The sequence below is a fragment of the Ailuropoda melanoleuca genome, chromosome 4 (genome assembly GCF_002007445.2).
Source record: "Ailuropoda melanoleuca isolate Jingjing chromosome 4, ASM200744v2, whole genome shotgun sequence".
NCBI lineage: Eukaryota > Metazoa > Chordata > Mammalia > Carnivora > Ursidae > Ailuropoda > Ailuropoda melanoleuca.
The window spans coordinates 119,139,526-119,156,356 of record NC_048221.1 but is presented as its reverse complement, the minus strand read 5'-3'; the positions used below and the strand labels follow the sequence as shown (position 1 = coordinate 119,156,356).

At 35.7% G+C, this 16,831-nt stretch overlaps 1 protein-coding gene across 2 annotated transcripts in view; it reads left to right on the top strand.

Moving 5' to 3' along the window:
• The window catches only part of SLC30A6 (solute carrier family 30 member 6), a 34,164-nt gene extending 18,107 nt beyond the window's left edge, over positions 1 to 16,057 (top strand). The window contains exons 6-14 of one of the 2 annotated variants that reach the window (XM_011237111.3): positions 182 to 262; positions 854 to 889; positions 1,613 to 1,707; positions 3,609 to 3,657; positions 3,973 to 4,092; positions 7,236 to 7,338; positions 8,037 to 8,084; positions 9,074 to 9,142; positions 14,491 to 16,057. In XM_011237111.3, coding sequence (XP_011235413.1) covers positions 182 to 262; positions 854 to 889; positions 1,613 to 1,707; positions 3,609 to 3,657; positions 3,973 to 4,092; positions 7,236 to 7,338; positions 8,037 to 8,084; positions 9,074 to 9,142; positions 14,491 to 14,991 — 1,102 coding nt within the window. In that variant the 3' untranslated portion in view covers positions 14,992 to 16,057. The remainder of the gene's footprint in view (positions 1 to 181; positions 263 to 853; positions 890 to 1,612; positions 1,708 to 3,608; positions 3,658 to 3,972; positions 4,093 to 7,235; positions 7,339 to 8,036; positions 8,085 to 9,073; positions 9,143 to 14,490) is intronic. The other variant, XM_034659681.1, reaches the window with a different exon arrangement.
• Positions 16,058 to 16,831: the final 774 nt, after the last annotated feature.

Below are 16,831 nucleotides of genomic sequence, written 5' to 3'. Positions count from 1 at the left end.
TTTTCTTAATCTGTGATGTCCTTTGTTTATCTTCATTTGAGAAAATCTGTAGTCTGTTTGAACAATGTTTGGCTTATAGTAGGCATATACGAAAATTGAGTGAGTAAATAAATGAATGAAAATATGTTCTGGAGATACTAGTTTATGAATTGTGCTGATCTAATTAATTTTCTGATTTCAGATTTGAAAGATTAGAAGTCTTAGCTGTATTTGCCTCTACAGTCTTGGCACAGTTGGGAGCTCTGTTTATATTAAAAGAAAGGTACATTTCTATACAATGTTACTGTCATTGTAAATTCCACCTGTGTCACCTTTGGGAACATGAAAGAATCCATGAGACGCTGGATTGGTTTGAAGATGAAATTAAGATGAACAGTGCTAGAGTTTTGATAGTATGGCTTTCTCATGTTTCAGACTTTTCTCCCTTCTTTTCACCCTTCTTTTATTACTCTATTTTGATGCTACTAAATCTTGGGCAGGTATGAAAGAAAAGGCTTCAGTCAGACATGTTTTAATGCTGAGTTACAAACCCATTGAAACAGGTTTTTTAGAGAAGATTGATATTACATACTGAGGATAATTTGTAGGTCTCCTTGCATGATCACTGCTATTAATCAACAGTTGGGTATCATATTAAAAGATTTTGTTCAGGACACCTGGCTTGCTCAGTTGGAAGAACGTGCAAATCTGGATATTGGGGTCTTGAGTTTGAGCCCTATGTTGGATATAGAAATTACTTAAATAAATTTAAAAAAAAGATTTTGTTCACTTACTGGATTAATTCTATATTTAATAAGGCTTTTTAATTTCATAATTTGTAGAACTAATTTAATACATTATTTTTTTCTTTTAGTGCAGAACGCTTTTTGGAGCAGCCCGAGATACACACGTGAGATTTTGCTTTTGACATAACATAATTTACTATTATGTTTGATTCCCAGTTATTAAGTGGTATTTTAGGAATAATGATTACTTTGGCCAATGTCAGAGTTCAGAAAGTGGCAATATACATTTCACTGATATTTCACAAACAAAATTCCCAAATCCCAAGACAACTTCTCACCCTTGACGATTCCCAAGCCCTTATGTTCTTATATTACATGAGAAAGTCTTTGTACTCTGGCTTTAGGTCCCTCATTATTTCCAGTCCTAGGTCAACACACCAAATTAGCCCCATTGATCTCCTGTAATTTAAAATTTGATGCCCAACATCTTTTAGTAGCACCTTTAGAAAAGATAGAATTGTTATTATCTACTACACATAGGTGCGAAATATATGGACTTCACCTATTTTGATCAGTTTAATTCAGGATATTCTGACCTGTCTAGTATACTGTAAACCAAACACTGTTGCATTTATATGGATTTATAACAGCAGATACCTGTAAGAAGATACTGTTAATGCTAAGAGTCAATTTTGGTCCTGTGTAAGATGGAGCAATAGACAGGACGTGGATTATGGAGCTTGAAAGCAAGTTGCAGAGTGTGGCTCTGCAAATCCCAAACCACTGGAACAGGCCATTCTGCCTTCCCATCCCTTTGTCTGCGTGCTGAAATTGCATATTGGTATTACCAAGAAAAAAATAATGGTGAATGTTATTATTCTTTCTAGGGGAAGATTATTAGTTGGTACTTTTGTGGCTCTTTCCTTCAACTTGTTCACGATGCTTTCTATTCGGAATAAACCTTTTGCTTATGTCTCTGAAGGTATGATTTTTATTTACCATTAATAAATAATCCAATTAATTGCCATAAAAACAAGTCTTGTGTTTATTTCATTAACTTATAAATCAGCAAGAAAGCTTATCCTAAAGAGAAGAGGGAACTATCCTAGAGGTTCTCAGGTCTTCTCTAAGTAGAGAATTATAAAAAAAAATCTCATTATTTCAAGCTTTAAAATAACATTACTTAAAAACAGGCAGAACTGACATATATTAAATTATATATGATGAAAAATTACATTTGCCAAAGAACATGAATGGGATTTTAGATGTATAACCTACCTACGAAAAGCATATTGCAAGCATTTTAGAAGCATCGGTATACTTCAAATAGTTGATGTGCTCTTTGCAAATAATTGTATTCTATTAAATAAGTTCCCAGGAACTTCTCTCTGTCAGTGGTGGATGGGCATATATTGTAAAGTAGCATATGTGTTTTGAAATATTTATTTTCAAGTTTTTAAAAATTCAGACAGATATTTCACTTCAGTAGTCAAAATTATTGTCATTTTTCAGTCATTTCCATGTTCTGGAATCCCACTAACCCACAAAAGCTTAATCACTGATTGTTGGAGAAGTGAGGTAAAAACAAAAGTGGGCTGTGTGCACAGACCCACACTTTGACTCGCTGACTTGAACACTAGGACAGTCAAGAGAAGAAAGCTCTCTGAATTGCCCATTCAAATTTAAAAACTTCATGAATATTATGAAGCATGAGTTGTATCTGTATGAATTAGAGTTTAAAAATTACTGCATGAACTAGAAAATTAAAGTGATATTTGCAATGTCCAGAATTATTTTGAAAAAATTATAAATTATTAAAATAGTATAATGGTTACTCTAGAAATTTTAAGAAGGTACAACGTTTTAGAAATGATACCTCTCTGTAAAGATCAGAAAGATACAAGTTTTCCTTTTACAAGTAATGCTACAATCTGCTTTTTTATATCAAATATCTTGTATGCATCTCTGAGTCTTCTTTAGGATATATCCCCAGAGAAGAAATTGTAAATGGATTGGAAATACAATATTTTTTAAGTCATTGATGTGTATTGTACCAGACTTATTTCCAGAAAGGTTATCTATTTCGTATTTTCATTAGCTGGATTTTAAAGTTAATAGAAACATTAATATTTGTGACAGTTGAAATTTGAGTGGAAAATAATACTGAGCACTTTCTATCTGCCAGGCACTGTGCTAAATTCATTATGTAGATTAACCCATTTAATTCTTCGTAAACTGTTTGAGGTAAATAATTTTATTATTCCTATTTTATACCGAGGCACTAAGAAATTAAATCCCTTGCCCCAGGTGACACATCTAGCTAAGGCAGAGCTGGGTTTTAAGCCAGGTATTCTGGCATCAGAGTCTGCTCTTAACTGCTCTACTATATGGCTTTTGTATAAAGCTTGCCAATCTTTTTTACATCATGTTACACATTAAAAGTTGAATATTTCTGTAACTCTGAGATCAGTGTAAGAGGATGCTTGAGCCTGGAGGCTGCTTGTTCAGGGACAGTAACTGGCAGGTGTCTGCATGTAGCCAGATCCCCACTTGTCCTTTCTGAGAGCTGAGGAAGTTAATTGGTTTACCTATAACCCATTCTCAGCACACTGGTTAGGAAGTTCCGCTTTACATTTAAAGAGCCTTTAAAACTTAAAATTAATTGTAACAGTGGCATGTGTAGCTCACCAATTCCTTCAGGTTGGTGATATAAATAGTTGAAACTGCATAAAAGAGGAAAAAGGTCTAGATTTGAGTAGCACGTCCTTTTGTAAAATGTGATACAGTCATTGCCAAACTTGTTTTTTTTAATTAAGGAAATCAAGAATTTCTGGTAGTGCTTGATTTTTCTATATAGGTAATTTAAGTGTTTTCTTCTTAAAGCTGCTAGTACGAGTTGGCTTCAAGAGCATGTTGCAGATCTTAGTCGAAGGTAAGATGTTATGTATGGGGTTTCATGATGTACATAATTTCAGAGGGGTGCACAAGAAATTCATCTGTCATGGGAACTTACATTATTCATTGCTGAAGTTACTACATGAATCTTACAGATCAGACTCCTACTCTTCTTTCACTTTTTCTTACTTTTTAATTGGTGATATGAGAGCTTTATGAATGAGAGAGCTTTGTTCCCAAATCCTCTTTGCTTTCTATAAAAGACATATACTAAAATACAAGTTATCTTTTACAAGATTTTCATCAATATTACATTGGGTTCTGCTAATGAATGCTCTTTGTTTCTTCATAGCTTGTGTGGAATTATTCCAGGACTTAGCAGTATCTTCCTTCCCCGAATGAATCCATTTGTTTTGATTGATCTTGCTGGAGCATTTGCTCTTTGTATTACGTATATGCTAATTGAAATTAAGTAAGTATTTTTTATTGCTGTCAAATGGTTTCCATTTTGGGGGCCTGACTTTTAAAGGCATCTGTGGGATGGATAAGGATTAAGCATAGAGCATGTTTGCCTGTGGCCTGTGTAACTTTTTTAAGTCTTGTCCTTAAATGTCTTCATCTGAAAAATTAAGGGGGTTGGATTCAATATGTATTTTTCATCATAGCCTGTAATTCAGAATGGAAAACTGACCTGGTGAGTGAAACAGAGAAATCAGTAAAAAAGAGATAAGCCATTGCTTCTGTTGCTAAGAGAAGGAAGAGGAAGTAGGTGTGAAACAACTTTTTAAAAGGCAAGCCTTTTAGGAAATATATTTTATAGCTGCTTTAACCTTAGCGTTTTATGACATATGATTCTTTCACTACTACCCTTTAAATACTAGTATTTACTAAGATCTGTCCTTATTCTTTTTCCTCTTTTGCATACTCTCCTGGGAGATTACATTCAATTACTTGTTTTTATTTACCACCTCTGGGTTTCCCCAAACTTTTATTTCTAGTCCAGATGTCTGTTGAATTCCAAAAGGCCTATCTTACTGACTTCTATTCATGTCTACAACAGCTGAACCTATTTTCCCCATCCCCATAGCTGTTTGTTCTTGTATTTCCCATCTCAGGGAATACCACTACCATCTATTCCAGTGCACTGTTTTTTTAAATTGTGTTAAAACATACATAACATTAAACTAAAATTTTAACCAATTTTAAAGCATACACTTCAGTGGCATTAAGTACCTTCACATCATTGTATAACTATCACCATCACCTATCTACAGAACTTTTTTATCTTCCCTACCCGAGGCTCAGTTCTCATTAAACAGTAACTCCCCCCGCTTCCTTGCCCCAGCCCCTGGCAACCACTCTTCTACTTTCTGTCTCTGTGAATTTGACGGAGTACTTCCTATGAATGAAATCAGACAATATTTGTCCTTTTGTGTCTGGCTTATTTCACTAAGCGTAGTGTTTTCAAGATTCATCCATGTTGTAATACGTGTCAGAATTTTCTTCCTTTTTAAGGTTGAGTAATATTCCATTGACATATATAACACATTTTGCCGACTTATCCGTTGGTGGATATTTGGATTGTTCCCACCTTTTGACTATTGTGACAAGTGCTGCTGTGAACACGGGTGTACAAATACCTGTTTGAGTCCCTGCTTTCAATTCTTGTGGCATATACCCAGAAGTAGAATTGCTGGATTCTATGATAATTCAGTGTTTGATTTTTTTAGGAACTCCAGTGCATTCTTGAATAACCTACTCCTTTCTCCCTCCTCCCCTCTCATCCCTCCCAAAGCCAGTTCTAATTGGTCACCTAGTCTTGTGTTTGTTTGTTTTTTTTTTTTTTTAAAGATTTATTTATTTATTCGACAGAGATAGAGACAGCCAGCGAGAGAGGGAACACGAGCAGGGGGAGTGGGAGAGGAAGAAGCAGGCTCACAGTCCAAGAGCCTGATGTGGGGCTCGATCTCATAACGCCGAGATCACGCCCTGAGCCGAAGGCAGACGCTTAACCGCTGTGCCACCCAGGCGCCCCTGTTTTTTTTTTTTAAGTTTCTATAGTCACCATGCTGTACATTACATCCTCAGAACTTATGTGTCTCATAACTGCAGGTTTATATCTTTTGACCTCCTTCACCCATTTCTTCCACCTCCTTCTGACAGCCACCAAAACTGTTCTGTTTCTTATGAGTTTTTATTTTTAGATTGCACATATAAGGGAGATCATAACAGTATTCATCTTTCTCTATAACGTTATTGTAAATGGCATAATTTACTTCCTGTTTTGGCTGAATAATCTTCCAGTGTGTGTGTGTCTGTGGGTGTGTGTATCTCACATTTTTTATCCCTTCATCTGTCAGTGGATACTTTGGTTGTTTCCATATCTTGGCTATTGTAAATAACAGTCTTGTTAGCTAGTCTGATTGGATCTTTCTTTTTAATTTGTCTCTTCCTTCCCATTCTCCTTGTTTCTGCCCATATTGAGGCCGTATCATTTCCTTGGTCTAATTAGAATAGTCTTCTGGTCTTCTGTCATTCTCATACATCTCTAGTTATCTTCCATTTACTAGCGTCATCATTCAAAATTGCAAGTCTGACCATAGTATTTTCCTGTTTCAAAATCCTCCTCTTTGTATATTTAAGAAAATAAAAGTTGTTAGCATTGTAAAGCCCCTGCCACCCTTACTGGCCATCCAGCCGTGTATACTTACCTGCTGTATCAGGACTTTCATGCACTTGCACCTGCTGGTTTCTCTGTCTGTGGTATCTTCTTCCCATTGGCTCACTCATCTTGGAAGAGTCAGCTCAGATATCACCTCTTTTTATACTGAGCCCTTCTGGATTATCCCTTCCTCAGGAGGCTTGTTGCTTACTCCTCTGTGCCTCCATGATACCCTGTAGGACTTCTCCTTTGTTCCCAAATTGCTTTATTTTCTTTGCCTGGTTATCTCCTGCTATTTCAAAGGTAGGGACTATGTCTTACCTCATGCTTCTGTTCCCAGCATGTGGGGAAAATTTTTTAAAAAGAGTCCATGATCAGCTTGTAAGCATGGGCATTTTGGTCTGTCTCCTTAAAGAACAGTCTGAACTGCTGATGGGTGTTGCCATGTCCCTATAACGAACTCCTGTAGAATCTCACATTGTGTAAGTCCTAGGGAATTTCAGAAATTCTTGGTAGTAATAATTGGAAAGGTGTTGTTTACGGGAAAATTGCCAGAATCACTGATGAAGTACATCAGTCTTCTCTGTATCAGAAATTACTAGTTGAAGGTTTTTATTTGTTGCCACAAGTGGATATATGTGAACTCTTTCTACTTGGCAAGTAGATTGAGAATACATAGTGGGGAAGTGTTCACTTTTTCTCACCATCTCTTCACACTGCTTAACATAATTATTATTTTCCACTAAACTTTGGCAAGAAAGGATTCTGAAAACGTTCTGTTGTTATTGTTGGGGTTTGTTGTTGTTGTTGTTTTGGAGACACTCCCATTGCCAGTAGTGGCCAGTATTGATAGAACAATCTGTTGCTTTAGATAATTAATGTTTTGGAAGATTGAATTGTAAGTAGCCCAATGAGGCATTCATTTAAGATTTAGAATTGTTTTTTCCTTTTAGTAATTATTTTGCTGTAGACACTGCTTCTGCCATAGCCATTGCTCTGATGACGTTTGGCACTATGTATCCCATGAGCGTGTACAGTGGCAAAGTATTACTGCAGGTAAGGGTCTTCTTCCAATGCATGTGCTTAATATTAGCCATGATTTCTACCAGATTATAAAATTATATGTGCTCTTCTAACAGATTGTGAAATTTTTAGCTATTGGAAGTTCCCATCAGAAATAAAGTCAGACAATAATCTTTGAAGTCTGTATGGTAAATGAAATTCTATTGGCCTGTAAAATAGGCACAAATCTTCCCATATTTATAATATAAGACAAAATCGTAAGCTAAAAATATTTTGCTTCTAATGTTTCAAGTGAAAACAGTGTTACTTATGAATTTTTTTTACCTATTGATTTTCCCCCGATAAATGTGCTTTGTCTATTTTGTAACCTGGTTGTGATTGTTTTCTTATTTCCTGTCCTTGAATTAGTGAGACTTTTAAACTTCAAACTTAAAATTAAAAATGACAAATTATTATGTATTTAAGCAATAGGAACACCTGTAGACAAGCACCTGAATACAAAGGTAGCTTCCCGGGGATGAACATATTTGTAAGCATTGCTTTTCTTTCTGTCTTATCCTCATGCCTTTTCTAAAACTTAGCCATCAGAAACCTCTCTTCACTGAATCATGATAGGACACATGTCAAACAAAGCAAAGTCTGGTATAACACAATCTGTTAGTTTTAGGACCACTATGCAATTTTTTTAAATCTCCCTGGGTTATTCATATTTTATTTTATTTTTTCTCCAGACAACACCACCCCATGTTATTGGTCAGTTGGACAAACTTATCAGAGAGGTAAGGTGGAATAGTAAGTAAAATAGTAAATAAAATCTGATTTATAATTAGAGGATGGAAAGAGTGGGTACAAATAATACTTTATTCACCCCTACCTAGATTTTATTTTAGGGGAGTTTGTGTTTTTTATCATAACACAGTAAGAGATACAACACAGTGACAAAAGTACAAAAATTTGAGGAATTGCTCAGTCTGGAAGCTTGAAAGAAATGTGGAAGGGAAGGTAATGGTCGAGAGACCATACTTCTAGCTATGTAAATGCTATGGTTTTTATGAGTCTATATTCAAATCCTGGATTTTTATTAAGTCAAAGGCCACTTTTACATGTTGATTGATTACTTCACCATGTAACATATTGATCTGAGAGTTTAGATTTTTTATTTTATAAATACCTACCTCTTTACTAATGAAGGAATAGATAATTAAATTATTTAGATTTTGAGAGTATTTCAAACTATTGGTTATTGGTATCACAAAGGCCACTTTCACCAATGTAGCTGGCTGCTTGTCTCAGCTAGTGAAGCCAGTGTTGTACCAGTGGGCCATACACAATATACCTGGTCTTGGAATGTCCTGTGACCCACATTCAAATAACAGCCTGTGTTGTGCAAAAACTTGTTAAAAGGGAATGCAGAGAAAGAAATGATAGAGAAGACCCCCAAAAGGGAGAAAAATCTAATACCACAAGTGCTGGATGTAAATATATGACATATTGACAACACGAAAAGAACCATACACTGCTGAACAAGGTGGTGCTGGGTGTAGGTGGTAAAGACCTGATTCTGAAGGGATTGGGCCAGACAAGAAACAGAATACAAGGTCTTGGCTCACTACCAAGTAAGTAGAAATGATGTCTTGAGTGGTCTGGGACTCTTGGCTAATGAGTGTCCTCATGCATGTCATTTCTAGACTTAGATTAAGTCCATAATGTGACTGACTGTGTTGGATATGGCAAATACAAACAATCCTATTTCTTTGTTTTTGATTAGGTATCCACCCTGGATGGAGTTTTAGAAGTTCGAAATGAGCATTTTTGGACCCTAGGTTTTGGCTCATTGGTATGTTTTCCATATTAACTTAGATAATTTACAACATAGTTTATAATTTTTAAAACTAAAAAGAGCATTTCTTTAAATTTTTTATAGAATCTTCGATTACCATTTCTGTTCAATAGAGTCTAAAATGTAGATGGATTCAGTAACCTAACTGAATTCTTTATTTTTTTTTTCAAACTACTGTTAATAATCTCTTAATATGGGGTTGTCCAGATAAGACAAATCTGTAGTCACACATTTCGGAATATGAAAATATCTGAAAAGTAAAAAGTACAATTTTTTTTTCAAACTACTGTTAATAATCTCTTAATATGGGGTTGTCCAGATAAGACAAATCTGTAGTCACACATTTCTGAATATGAAAATATCTGAAAAGTAAAAAGTACAATTTTTTAATTGCAGTTTTGCTTTTGAAGATTTTGCTGAGCATATTAAAGAGTTACAATAACACAACTTGCTTCATCATAAAATTCCATATTTTTTATATTAACCTTAAAAATAAAACCAGTTATTTTACTAGCAAAAAGGGTTTATTTGGGAATAGCAGAGAATTGCAATTTGAGACAAGCAAGCTACAGCAAAACCATAGGCAAGTCTGAAGAACAGAAGAGAGGAATGCTCTTTTATAGAGGAAAGGGTAAAGTAGAAAGGACTGTTATAACTGAAAAATCCAGTGGAGGAAACTGGGAGTTCAAGTGTAGCGGCTTTCACTGCTGAGTTGTGACAGTCTCTTATTGACTGGGCTGTTGTGGGGGAAGAACGAAAGCCTCCTTTTTCCTGCTGATGTAATAAATTAGTAGTTAAAGTAGTATGGACTTGACCTCTCTGTCTCTTGAATCTGCAGTTGACTAGGGGCAGTAGGGCCTCAAAGGCCCTCCCTTCTGGCCTCCCAACTCCCATTTTAGTAAGGTTTCCTTTTATTAATTTTCACAAATCCACTTTGGACCTATTACCAGAGAGACTATTATGGCATGGTTTCATTCCTGTCTCAGGAATGATGAGGAAAACACAGAAAAGTACTCACAAAAAACTTTTTTTAATCACCATAATCCTTCCATGTAGAGAAACCTGCCATGACAGTTTTCTTATTTATACTCTTATATTTACTCTCCTTAGAAAATGAGACCATGCTGTTTATAATTTGCTCTTTTCACATAATATATCATGAACAGTTTTTCTATGTCACTAAGTATTACTGTGCTGGTCAAATTTTTTTTTTCTCTTAATTATGACTTGATCTTTGCCTAAATGCCCACAGGTTTTGTTTGTTTGTTGTTGTTGTTGTTGTTGTTGTTTTAAGTCCAGTAATTTCACTAGACTATGTCTTGGTGTTGATCTTTCTGGGTTAGTTACTCCAGGTATGCAGTATATTCTTTCAATAATTTTATTTAAAAAAATTTTTAACTTTCAGAGAAGTTTTCTTTAATTATTAGTATTTTGTTCTCTTGCTCTTTTTGTCTTCTTTGGGAACTCCTATTATAAGCATGTTGCATCTTTGCCTTTCTTTCATATTTGTTACTTTCTTTCAGTTTCTTATTGTCTCTTCATTTCCTTTGATTTTTAAAACTTTCTCTTCACCTTTAATTTCTCTTATAGTAGACCTGTACGTTTATTTGTTTTTGTATTCCTTCTAGCTTGGTCTTCATTTCTGAAGTGATTGTTTTTTCTTGTATTTCTCACTGTCATTTCATTTCTTTTTTAAAAACTTTTTATTATGTTATGTTAGTCACTGTCATCTCATTTCTGAGGTTTTTTGTATGTGTTTTTTTTTTTTAAAGATTTTATTTATTTATTTGACAGAGAGAGACACCCAGCGAGAGAGGGAACACAGGCAGGGGGAGTGGGAGAGGAAGAAGCAGCTCCCAGCCGAGGAGCCTGATGTCGGGCTCAATCCCAGGACCCCGGGATCACGCCCTGAGCCAAAGGCAGACGCTTAACTATTGAGCCAACCAGGCGCCCCTGCTTGTGTGTTTTTTAAGTAGGCTGCATACTCAGAGTGGAGCCCAATGCAGGGCTTGAACTCATGACCCTGAGATCAAGACCTGAGCTGAAATCAAGAGTTGTATGCTTAACTGACTGAGCCACCCAGGCACCCCTCATTTCTGAGGTTTTCTAATGCTGATTTATGTTTATATTCTTGTTTCATGTCTTTCAGCTTGTTTTGAAAAAGTAGGTTATGGTTCTTATTTTGTAGGTAAATCTTTCTGGCAATCTTTTATAATCTGTTCTTCTCTTATTTTCTTATAATAACTGCGCAATTTGGATTCAGTCCTTTTCTGTTGCTGATTTTTATGCAAAATTGTATTCCTGAACTTTATTTTTTTATTTAAATTCAGTTAGCCAACATATACTACATCATTTGTTTCAGATGTAGTGTTCAGTGATTCATCAGTTGTCTATAACACCCAGTGCTCTTCACCACATGTGCCCTCCTTAATGCTCATCACCCAGTTACCCCATCCACCCACCCACCTCCCCTGTCTGCAGCCCTGTTTGTTTCACAGTCAAGAGTCTCTCATGGTTTGTCTCCCTCTTTGATTTCTTCCCATTCAGTTTTCCCTCCCTTCCCCTATGATCCTGTGCGCTATTTCTTATGTTCCACATACAAGTGAAACCATATGATAATTGTCTTTCTCTGATTGACTTATTTCACTTAGTATAGTACCCTCCAGTTCCATCCACGTCAATGTAAATGGTAGGTATTCATCCTTTTTGATGCCTGAACTTTAAAATAAGGAGTGGTGTAGGGTACTTTGTTTGAATTTATGGTTCTGAAGCTCCCTCTTCTGATGAGTCTGTGAAGTGAAAATTTTTTCTTCTGGTTCTTTTCCTCCCATTTATATCTGAACTTCTTTATCTTTTGTTTCTACTCTGTTGCTCAATTTGGATTCAGACATTCGGACACAATCGCTTGTTCTTAATGTGGGGCTTTATAACGGAAGGGAGCTTTGCTTGGTTACTTTGGAGAGCTCACAGAGCTTAGGCTGCTCCAGCTCTTCTTACTGCACACTCAGTGTACTCACCCATTATTGAAATGTGTAGAACCCCCCCCCCCCGTTTCCCAGCTGCCTTTCTCAAATTTGCTGTCCTAGATTTCCATTAAGTACAGGTTAGCTGCTTTGAGGTTTTTAGGTCAGTCAGATATCCTGTCACTTCCTCCTGCACAGATGCTGATACCTTGCAGGTCTCAGGGGAACCATGTTATCTAGTTTTTTTAATAGATGTTGTCCATAGGTTTTTGGACTTAATATGTTAGTTTCTCTGTTTTTTCTGGAGATATTTGGGGCATTTCCAAAAAGTGCCACTTCTGCTATGTTTTAGGAATCCCAACATAACTTTTAATGGCTGCAGTTTTACATTATATGAATATGCCATCATTTATTTAATCAGTCCCCAATGGACAAAGTGGTATTCCATTTTTCCCATATAAAAAGAGCTGGGATGAACACTTTTGTGGAATAATCTTTGCACAGAATTGTGATTATTCCTTAAGATTAATTTTTAGAAGTCGTTTTTGTGAGTCAAAGGATACTCGTATTGGGGTGCCTGGCTGGCTCAGTTGGTGGAGCATGCAACTTTTGATCTCAGGGTTGTGGGTTCGAGCCCCAGGTTGAGTGTAGAGCTTACTTAAAGATAAAATCTTTTTTTAAAAGGGATTTTCACATTTTTATAACTTTTAATACAGCCAGTCACTTTCCAAAAATGGCTATACCAATTTACATTCCTTGAGGAATGTAGTTCATTTTTTTAAAGATTTATTTTTTTATTTTAGAGAGAGAGAGAGAGAGGTAGTGGGGACAGGAGCAGAGGGAAAGTCCCTAGCAGACTCTGTGCTGAGCACGGAGCCTGACACAGGGCTTGATCTCAAGATTCTGAGATCACAACCTGATCCAAAACCAAGAGTCAGATGCTCAACTGACTGCACCACCCAGGGACCCCCAAATGTAGTTCATTTTCAATCATTGTTTTAATTTTACCAGTCTTAATAAAACAGTAGATAAGTGTTTATTTAGCTGGGTGGCTTATAAACACAAAGAATGCAGTCACCCAGCTGTTTAGAACATGGCCATCTAACCCTGCACCCGTGTAGTGCCTAATTAAGACCAAGAACAAAATAAAACAAGCTTTTGAACTGCCAAGAATAGTTGTCATAGAAGCCATAAATTAATGCAAACACCATAGTCACAGCAGACTTTGTTCAGGCTCCTGCACAGAAACGTTTTTCACTTCTTTTAATTGCTTTAATTTCCATAGCCAACTGAAAGAGGTTATGGTGTCTTTTGTAGTTTTGTCTAATGATGACTGTGAGATGGTAGTGGCCAAGAAAAGGGAGAAATCAAAGATGACTTCATTTCTAGACATGACTTGTCTTACATAAAAATAATAAACTAGAAGTCAGATTCCAGCATTGTATTTTCTCCGTCTTATGATTGACAGTAACTCTCTCACTACTGCTAAAGTCATAGATTCAGACACATTGTAACTAAACCAACTACTTGGCTAATTTATGTGCAGTTTATTCTTTGTCATAATTTTTTTTCTTTTGAAAATCTGAGTTTATCTAGAAATCAACATTGAATGTCTGCTAGACATTTTTTTTTTTTTAGAGAAAGAGAAAGTGGGGAGAAGGGAAGGGCAGAGGGAGAAGGAGAGAATCCTAAGCAGGTTCAGCGCAGAGCCTGATGGAGGGCTCGATCTCATGGCCCTGAGTTCGGAGGGCTCGATCTCATGGCCCTGAGTTCATGACCTGAGCTGAAACCAAGAGTTGGACACTTAACTGACTGAGCCACCCAGGTAGCTGTCTACTGGACTTTTAATTTTATTTACTATATATTTTTACTTGTTTTATTATGCAAATAGTACCTGATTCTTAGAAAAATTAAAACTTACAACTAAGTCAAAAAAAAGAGAATAAAAACCTTTAATAATTCTACCCTCTAGAGATAAGTGCTGTTACTCTTGGCTATTTTTCTGTCTCTGTGTGTTTTAAACAAAATAGAATCATTGTTGTACCTACTGTTCTATTATCTATTTTAAAAACATAATATATGGGGGGCCTAGGTGGCTCAGTCAGTTAGCCATCTGCCTTTAACTCAGGTCATGATCCCAGGTACCTGGATCGAGCCCCGCATGGGGCTCCCTACTTAGCAGGGAGTCTGCTTCTTCCTCTGCCCCTCACCCCGCCTGTGCGCTTGCTCTCTCTCTCTCAAATAAATAAAATCTTTTTTAAAATTTCAAATAAAGAAAATACCAAGTAACAGTTACAACCAAATCATAAATGTTTATTTCTAATGAAATTTTCAGTGGTATAATTTTAAGAATCTCTTTCCTATGATTTTTTCCCCTTTTAGGCTGGATCAGTTCATGTAAGAATTCGACGAGATGCAAACGAACAAATGGTTCTTGCTCATGTGACCAACAGGCTGTACACTCTAGTGTCTACTTTGACTGTTCAGATTTTCAAGGATGATTGGATTAGACCTGCCGTACTATCTGGGCCCGTTGCAGCCAATGTCCTAAACTTTTCAGATCATCACATAATTCCAATGCCTCCTTTAAAGGGTACTGATGATTCAAACCCTGTCACATCAACTCCAGCTAAACCTAGTAGTCCACCTCCAGAATTTTCATTTAACACCCCTGGAAAAAACGTGAACCCAGTTATTCTGCTAAACACCCAAACAAGACCTTATGGTTTGGGTCTTAATCATGGACACACACCTTATACTAGCATGCTTAATCAAGGACTTGGAGTTCCAGGAATTGGAGCAACCCAAGGATTCAGGACTGGTTTTACAAATATGCCAAGTCGGTATGGAACTAACAATAGAATTGGACAACCAAGACCATGATGTACTGTAATTTAATTTATTTTTATGAGGAATATTGACTCCTTGACTTCCAATTTATTCAGTAATCCAACTGTGCATTGACTGTTCAATCATTTACTCTAAATGTTAGAGAATAATGGGTTTATTCACATTACATGAAACTGATGAAACTATATTTTTGTAAAATGTATTTGGGGCTGTGAGAACCTTCTAAATGTCATAGGGTTTAAGTAGGCTTCCTATAGAAAGTGTGTTTCTTTAAATTTGAATTTTGCTATTTTTGGTTTTGTAGTTCACTGCAGTGTGATAACATTATCTTTACAATAAGAGAACCACTCGGAGCAGATCTGTCACATTATTAAAAGTATAATTTTTTCTTCAGTGAAATTTATAAACATGCTTCTTGAATAATGGTATACATTTTAGGAAAGGAAAAAAAATGTCCATTCCAAAAGTAAAAGTCTCTTTTATAGCTTTTCCAAACTTAACTGCTACATTTTTCTTTGAGGTCCTCTTGATTTATGTCTTGCAAAAGAAAAGCAAAATTTTTTATGAGAAATTTTAGAACATATTCTGTCTAGCATAATTTGAAATTTTTAATTATCCGTTTTTCATAGTTTTTCTCATTAAAATATTTCAGTACATTTATAAATAGTCCGTGGTTCTCAAAGTGTTTATTTTGCTTAAATGAATACCAAATCCTTTGGTAATATGAAATGAAGGATTCCCAGTTTTCTGTCTTACATTTAATCAAATGCTGATATAGTAAAACAAACAAACACCAAAAATCCAAATACTGACGTAATGATGGAATTTATCTTTTTTTGTCAACTTTTCATTGGTTGACTTTTTAATCTCTCATTTTATTAACAAAATATATCAAATATATTACAAAATATATGGAATTCCTTGCATAATATGGGATTTGATATCTTTTCAAAGTTGCATTAACAATTTTGAGTTTATATTATATAATTTTACCAAAACATAATAGACCCTAGATTATAAAATACGGTATTGTTAGATGTCTAACAGGCAATTTCTAACTAATTTTGTTTTGCTTTGTCAAAATCATAAATTGTTAACTGTGATGAAGTGTGAGAATCATATGGATTATTTTATTCTTTTATTATTTTCCAAATGCAAATGTTAAGGACTTGCCGACATGGCCAATATTACTTATAAAAAGTATCACAAGCAGCAAATTACAAAAATTACCTGAGGTGGTTTTTGTTCTTATCACAAATTTTATAATTAGAGTTTTAAAAAGGTATTTTTGACAGTGGATTCAACTTTTCTGGAATCTAGTACTCCTGGAGATTTATGACTTTTCTGGCCATAAGCCAGCTATGTAGAGAAGACTTTTGTTTTTGAAGAATTTGTAAGTTTCTTCAATCAACTCATCCTTTTTAAAATATGAGCAACACTTCCAAATCCGATTTCATAGTGGAATCACAAACACCCAAGAAGCCACCTCTGTCAAGCAGAATCGTCGTCATCCTGTAATAAGTGACCATGTCCCAGCTTTTGCATGGTGAGGAATTGGTCTTTGTCTTTAACATCTGTAACCCTGTTCAGGCATGGGACCTGCTGAAGAGATAGAATGCACACTATCTTGACTACTGGGGAAAATGAAACTTCGTAAAATGTACTAAGGCAACCAGTTCCTTGTCCTTTGTCTTATGTTCTCCAACTATTAGTTTACCTATTATTGGTCTGCTGTTAAAGGATGATTTTCCCTCCATCGACCTCATCCAAGTGGGTCATACATGAAATCTGAACTGCCGTGTACTGAGTGATGATCAAGAGGTCTGCACTGCCACCCTTTGCGTGTCTTTTCCATCCTCATGGGATTTTTAAA